This window comes from Saccopteryx bilineata, chromosome 2, assembly GCF_036850765.1.
Source record: "Saccopteryx bilineata isolate mSacBil1 chromosome 2, mSacBil1_pri_phased_curated, whole genome shotgun sequence".
NCBI classification, from domain to species: domain Eukaryota; kingdom Metazoa; phylum Chordata; class Mammalia; order Chiroptera; family Emballonuridae; genus Saccopteryx; species Saccopteryx bilineata.
Genome location: NC_089491.1, coordinates 100,055,661 through 100,062,515, shown reverse-complemented (window position 1 = coordinate 100,062,515; position 6,855 = coordinate 100,055,661). Strand labels below are relative to the sequence as shown.

At 51.1% G+C, this 6,855-nt stretch overlaps 1 protein-coding gene across 1 annotated transcript in view; it reads right to left on the bottom strand.

Annotated features, from left to right (window-relative positions):
- The window catches only part of LOC136322280 (contactin-associated protein-like 3), a 68,302-nt gene extending 62,207 nt beyond the window's left edge, over positions 1–6,095 (bottom strand). The window contains exons 1-3 of the mRNA XM_066254373.1: positions 5,659–6,095; positions 1,269–1,378; positions 735–841 (exon numbers count right to left, since the gene is read on the bottom strand). Coding sequence (XP_066110470.1) covers positions 735–841; positions 1,269–1,378; positions 5,659–6,095 — 654 coding nt within the window. The remainder of the gene's footprint in view (positions 1–734; positions 842–1,268; positions 1,379–5,658) is intronic.
- Positions 6,096–6,855: the final 760 nt, after the last annotated feature.

The following is a 6,855-nucleotide window of genomic DNA, read 5'->3' as shown; positions in this document are numbered from 1 at the left end:
ACCAAGACACAACTGAAGCTGTGGAGGAGAAAGAAAAGAAGGGGCTATTTTCAAAATCGTAAAAGCGTGGACAGCCACCTGAACTTTTGGGGACGTGGAAATCGCTGGTGCTGAGCAGGACACCACAACCTCCCTGCCCTTCTGGAGCACAAAGGGCAAACAAGAGCCGGTGCCCGGTGCTCTGGCAGTCCTCACATCTCAAGTTCCTGGGCGACCATCTACAGCAGAGATGGAGCCAGCTTTTCTGTGGCCTCCCCTCTCTGCACAGCGAGTCCCTGGAAGCTACATACTGGGCGTCCAAAGGCTCTTTTTTCCTAGAGCCTATTTCAAAGGCATTCAATGGGCTCTGTAAAAATGTTCCAGTTCTGGTTCCAGGTCAGCCTGGAACATCTTCAGGTCTTTCCCAGGCCCCAGCCTTGCCGCCCCCTGAGGCCCAACCACAACCTTTGAATGGACACTTGACGCAGTCCCAACCCCCACCTCCAGCTCAGATCCAGACCCAGACCCATCTCATATCCTCCCCTCCAATCCGACCACCTTCTGTCTAGTGTCCCAGATGAGGACTTCTGAGTGGTATCTTGGACCTACACCCCAGAATAAAGCACAGGTATCCTTGTCCCGATATAAAAATCAGCATCTGGAACTACCCTCACTGAAGAAACAACTGCATACAGGGTGAAGGCATCACGCTCTGTCACCGGAACAACTCAGGGAGGCTTTAGACACCCCACTACCAACCTTCCCCAGGGTAGCGGGCTTCCATTGCCATAGGTCAGTGTCCATTCCTCACAGAGAGTGGAACAGCCCTCATCATCACAAGCAACATCTTCAGAAGAGGTATCTTCAAGAACAAACAGCAGGATGGCCCGGAATTCCGGTCCAGGTGTCTCTAAAACTGATGCAGGCTCAGGGCCAGTTCCCAGGGGTGAGTCGGGCACAGGACTCACAGAAGATGGAGCCCAGTATCCAGAGAAGGTCTTACATGAAGAACCAACCAGGGCAAGACCTCAGCAGGGGTCTATGGCTATGTGTGGGATGACCCTGAAGGTCCCACCAGAGACCCAGCCAACTTTGCAGTGGAGTTTCTGAAATGAACTACAACAAGTCAGAGCGTCACGGGAAGCCTCCAAAGAGTGACCAGGAACTTGCTTACACAGAGACCCAAATAAGAAACTTCTAGAAGCACTCTTACAGGCCCATTTGGGCAGGAAGTTAGAACAGATGACACAGGGTTTGATCCCTGTGAGGGTGCGCCGACCCTGGCTTACTGCCAGTCATACTTTTCCCATTCTCCACACTCACAGGGAAACTGAAGCATCTTTGAAGAGTCGGGGACACTACGTGAACACCTCCTGTGAGCTTTCCTTCCTCGATCCACCTGTTAGACAGGTTCTGGAATCACATATTATAAGGTTTCGGGTGGGACGTAACTGGGGTCTTCCTTTCCAGGCCATTGGTCCCCTAAAGCTCAAGCAACGTGAGGCTCAATATCTGACCCTTCCACCATCTCATTCCTCCCCTCCAGATGTCTGTGTGTCTGGGGTCCACTCAAAATCCAACTTCACCAAGGTCTTGGAAAAACCTCCTCAGCCCTTATCAAAAGAGAAGGTGATAACCACTGAGTCATTTCTCACAGGCGCAGGGCCCCTCCCCACCACCTCACCTGAGGTTGAGGAAATCCAGAAAGCCATGGGAGGGACACCTTCTGGTTATGGCCACGGGCCCTCAGAGGCCCTTCTGACTGGACAGCAGAACAGGCCACCTTCTCAGTCCCTCACACTCGGCCTCATGGGAAAACCCAGCAGACTGGGGCTGTCGTGGAGGTTGAGGAAAGGAGTCGGGGATCAAAGCCAAGCTCAGCAGTAGCTAAAAATGAGCCGCAGGAAGGAAGAAAGGCACAGAATTCAGGAGACCCCTGCCATAGGGCATCAGTACTGGAAGGGAACTTAGGGTCCCAATTGTCAGGGACTAACGAAGCCAGGGAGGAAGTGCAGGCTGAGGAGGCCCCTCCTTGGGAAGTCACTGTGGGTCACGGTGTGCTGGCTTCTCACAGAACCTTAAATATGAGTATGAGGGGATCAGAGTGTCCAGGGCCCCGTGAAAGATCCTCACCACCTACAAAGTCAGTGGCCCGAGACGCAGAAGAGCTATACCGGAAAACAATGATTTCCCCTAAGATGGAGCCCCAAGGGAAGGCAGAGTCAGAGAACCAGCTTCAAGGCTAGGCCACGGGCGTGGTCCTTCCAGACAATCACACTGAAGTCCTCCTGCAAGATTATGCCACCGGCTTGCTCTTCACAAACTCTGGCACCAGCATGCTCCTCCAAGACCCTCAAACTGATGTGCTTCTTGCTGCAGACATCTTGGCTGCTCACAGTTCACTGACCAGGTCCCCGAGGGAGAGTTCCAGTGTGGATGCGCCAGCTGCCCAAGTACCACATGACCTCATATGGAATGCACACAGCAGTCAGGGGCAGCAGGTGCCCAGGGTATCAAAAGCTAAATGCCCATGTGAGAGCCAAAGCAAGATGTCTCTTCCCCCTCATAAGAGGGAGGATGATAAGAGACCCAGCCCAGGAGAACACAAAGAAGGCCAGGCCGTGGTGACAGCTGTCAGACAGATCCTGGTGGAGAAATTAGGACTTCACCAAGAACTTCATGCCAAAGAGTCACATCAGCACAAACACAGTTCCAGGCCCCAGTAGGTGGGTTTTCCTCTTACCACAAGGCTCTCTCTTCTGAACAGCAGAGAAGAGTGATGGAAGATATGGCCTATACTCACCAAGTCATGCCCAATGGCCACAAAAATATTCCTAACAAGAGTGGGTCGACCAGAGACAGGATCAGCAAGTGGGCCTTCTCACCCACAAAGCCAGGGTGCCCAGGTAGACCCTCCCAACATGGGCTGAAGGTAGCAGAGGTCTCATTCCACCTACATCGTTATGCGACATGCTATCCGTCCTCTGGTCAAACAGGGTGTGCTTTTCACGCCTCCTCCGGTAAGAGTATTTTCTCCAAAACAACACAGGAGCTTAACAGGCAGGAACGTGCTTCTCCTGGTAGCACACCTTCTATTTTCTAATGTCTTCTCCTACCACAAATTTCATAGTTTCCATGAATAAAAGTTCTTGCTCATGAGAGCTGGTGGCCTCTGTCTGTGCCTGCAGGGGAAAGAGAAGTGATCAGGGTCCACTCTTCACGAGCGCCTGCTTTGTCTTCCAGAAGGAACGGGGCCATGGGGAGAGTGACCACAGTAAGGAGTGCCCACCCTCACCCGCTTTCCTCCCACACCTTGTTTCCATAATTGATCATTATTGCAAACGAGAGCATTTGGGAGTCATGGAGATGAACAAAACTACAAGATCCCACCAGGATCTGGCTCAGCCCGACCTCTCCTTTCTACCTTCTCTCTGCCTTGAACTTGTGGGCTGTAGGGGAGGGATTTCCAGATGATGAAATACTCTCAGTCTCCAGGAAGGGACACAGGGTGGGGAGGGGGCTTTGCGGGTGGTCCTGGCCTTGAGTCCAGAGGTGGGAAGGCACTTGTCCTGGCTCTCTTGCTGGGAACAGGTGACACCTGCCCCATGACCCTCCTGCACCCTCATGAAGCTGGGATGGAGACAGGCTGGCCAAGTCCTGTTGTCTGGTGTCCCCTCCCTCTGCCTTTCTCATGCTCTGGAGAAGCAGCGGGGACTAGCACAGCACTCCTGCCTCTGAGCCTGTGCTGGTGGGAGCACAGGGGCCATAAGCACTTTCCAAAGGCTGCACTCTGGTGACAGGACATACGTATTTCTTGCTGCTGAAAAGCAACTCCTTGTCCTTGCCTTGCTAATATCCATCTCAGAGAGCTGCCAAGCTTGTCCTTGGTTGCATTTCGCATAATATCTGTCAGGACAAACTTGTCACTGCACTTTCTCTTAGAGAGCCAAGCTGAGGATAGGCTCTTTGGCCTTTTTATTTCAATGAGAAACGTGCTCCTCTTCTGCATGATTTACAGATTTTTAAATATCTGTTTACCTTATTCCCTTTCATTGTGACAGAATTGCAAAACGGTGGAATATATATGACTGTTGTCTGGAACTCTATTGAATTGTACTTTGTTTTGCAGTGTAGCTTATGCAGAGAACTCCAATGATCAGAACAAACTGGGGCCAAGTTAGGAAAACTTTATACTGGAAATCCTTTACAAAGAGTGAAATCTCCTGTTTATAGTGACGATTTTAAAAGGATTGAACTGAACGAATACAATTTAGTTTTTTGAATTAATGTTGACAGGATAAGACAAACGTACATCAAGAATAGCTCTTTGGCCTGACCTGTGGTGGCGCAGTGGATAAAGCGTCGACCTGGAAATGCTGAGGTCGCCGGTTCGAAACCCTGGGCTTGCCTGGTCAAGGCACATATGGGAGTTGATGCTTCCAGCTCCTCCCCCCTTCTCTCTCTCTGTCTCTCTCTCCTCTGTCTCTCTCCTCTCTAAAAAATGAATAAAGTAAAAAAATTTAAAAAAAAAAGAATAGCTCTTTGCTGTGACATCGAAATGTGTTCTCCCTCACTAGCAATTCAAGGTTCAATAAGCTGAGCAAAACTACAATGAGTGTTGTGCACAGAAGCCACGTTCCCATCAGTCAGCGCACACACATCTCGTACATTGCCTCAGATGATCTGTGTGTCCAATTCCACATCGTAAACGTGCACTTACACCTGAGAGCAATCAACAGGGTTCTCTCTATTTGAAGAACACTGTCAGTATTTGCAGACTTCATGGTCACTGAATCACACCATGAGCTGATCTCAGCACAGGAGTCACTGGCACACAGACAGCCACACAGATCAGCTGGCAGGGCTCACGGTCTCACAGGGGGAACTCTGAGCACAAGTAGTCAGAGCAGGCATCTTGGAGAAGACCTCACAGAAGAAGCAAGGTGTGAGGCACCAACAAAGCCTTCATCTCCTGTAGATCTGTGGGCAGTAAACTTCTGAGACAGCACAAGGGCCCCTGTCTAGGATCCACCTCCCCAGGTTTCAAGGCTTCCCTCAGACAACCCACATGGACAAGGTGATTCGCTTGGTGCCTGGCATTTCATCACCACCCCGTCAATGCACATTTCTGTCCTAAGTGCTGTCTACAGCCTACCTAGGCCTGGGTTCCTGTGCTGTGTAGTCCCGTCAGTCATCACACGCCAACAGGGCTCCATAGCACCTTCTCCTTCGATGCACCTGAAAGGCAGAGCTCCATGCCAGTCCAACTAAAGGGCTTGGAGAGTCTGGACTGCCGTCCTTTCATTGACCAGTGGGCCAAGGCCATCTGCTCTCCTTCCAGTGGCATGTGCACATCTTCTTCATGGAGACACAGCCTCCATGTGAGCATAACCAGTCCCCAGCCCGGCAGCTCCCTTTCTTCCCCAAGTGGTTTGGGAAGTCTGAGCTCTGATGTCACCGCGCCCTGAGGTGGCCTCTGCATACTTGGGTCAGTAGGGAGAGGGTTTTTAATAGGCCCCTCAAGCTCCAGGCAGAAGCAGGTGCATAAACATCTTTCTATGCTGGTGCTGGTCTCACCCTTTCTGACCTCCTGGATAGGCCATGAACCCCAACTGCAGAAACTGTTAGTGCTGACAAATTACTTCTCAAGATGGGCAGGGGGGTGTAAGTGCAACCCACCAATGACGCTGGGACAGGGAGAGAGGGTTTCTGGAATTCAGAGCAAGTTGCATCTGCAGGTGGCAGCCCAGCTCGCAGCTGTGCCTGGCCCTTGTCATTATGACAAACATGTGCAGCCAGGCCAGGCCAGCAGCCTCCAGTGGTGCCCAAAGCAGACAGTCCTGGCACTGGCAGCCCAAGGTCCCCTGCTTGAGGGTCATGCCCGCGGGGCAGCCCAGATCCACCTCGTTCTCCACCGTGTGTGTCCCAGGTGGGTGGCGCTCGGCATTGAGCTCCTGCACCCAGAACTGTGGTGATCGCCGCTGCACGGCCTTGTGTGCCAGGTAGCTGGCCCAGCCTGGGTGCAGGTGCCCGGGGGTGGGGTGGGGTGTTCGAGCAGGGGTGCCGCGAAAGCAGCTCTCTGTATGTCTTTGTGGCGCTGCTTGCAAGGCGCACATACCTGAGATTGTGCCTTGGCTCCAGATGCTTTATGACTCTGGGCACCTGCGTCATGTTATCGGGGTACACTCCTATTCCTCTGAAACTCTAAGTCTTCTCCCCCAAGGCTGACGACATCAGGGCCTAACTGTCCTGGGAAGACTTCTCCTAGAAGTGGCCGAGCACGTGCATCCATCGCCGCCCAGTGCGCACACCCAGCGCCATCACGAACACGGACGCGGACTGACCTGCCACCACCTGAACCCCACGCCTGCCGCTGGGGTCCGCTCAGGCAGTGCTTTCAGCGCTCTGCAAACTCCCCCACCCCCACTCCCGCCTCTGGGTTGCTTGTATTTTTTTTTAGCAAGATTCACCTATTGTGAATCTTATAAACACTTTACCATTTCTACATTCAAACAGAGATGATGATTAAATCAAAGATAATGGACAAAATGACAAAAACAAATCTGCTTTGTTTTCAATATTTTTCGCATGAAAACATTTTGCTGAAAATGAAGTCATTTTTAATCTGCAGATAAAAGGCTCTCTACATGAGATTCAGGATATGTTACAATTTGGTTTCAAAATTGATTTCTATTTAGAATGTCTCACACTGATTTCAATAAATACGCGTTCGCCAATGTGGTGTGGAAAGCAGTGATTAATTCTGCGATGACTTTTTACTGAAGAACCTGCCTGAAGTTTCAGAGTAATTCTTGTTTTGTTTTGGTTTTAATTAAATTTATTGGGATGATATTAGTTTCAAGTGTATAATAATTC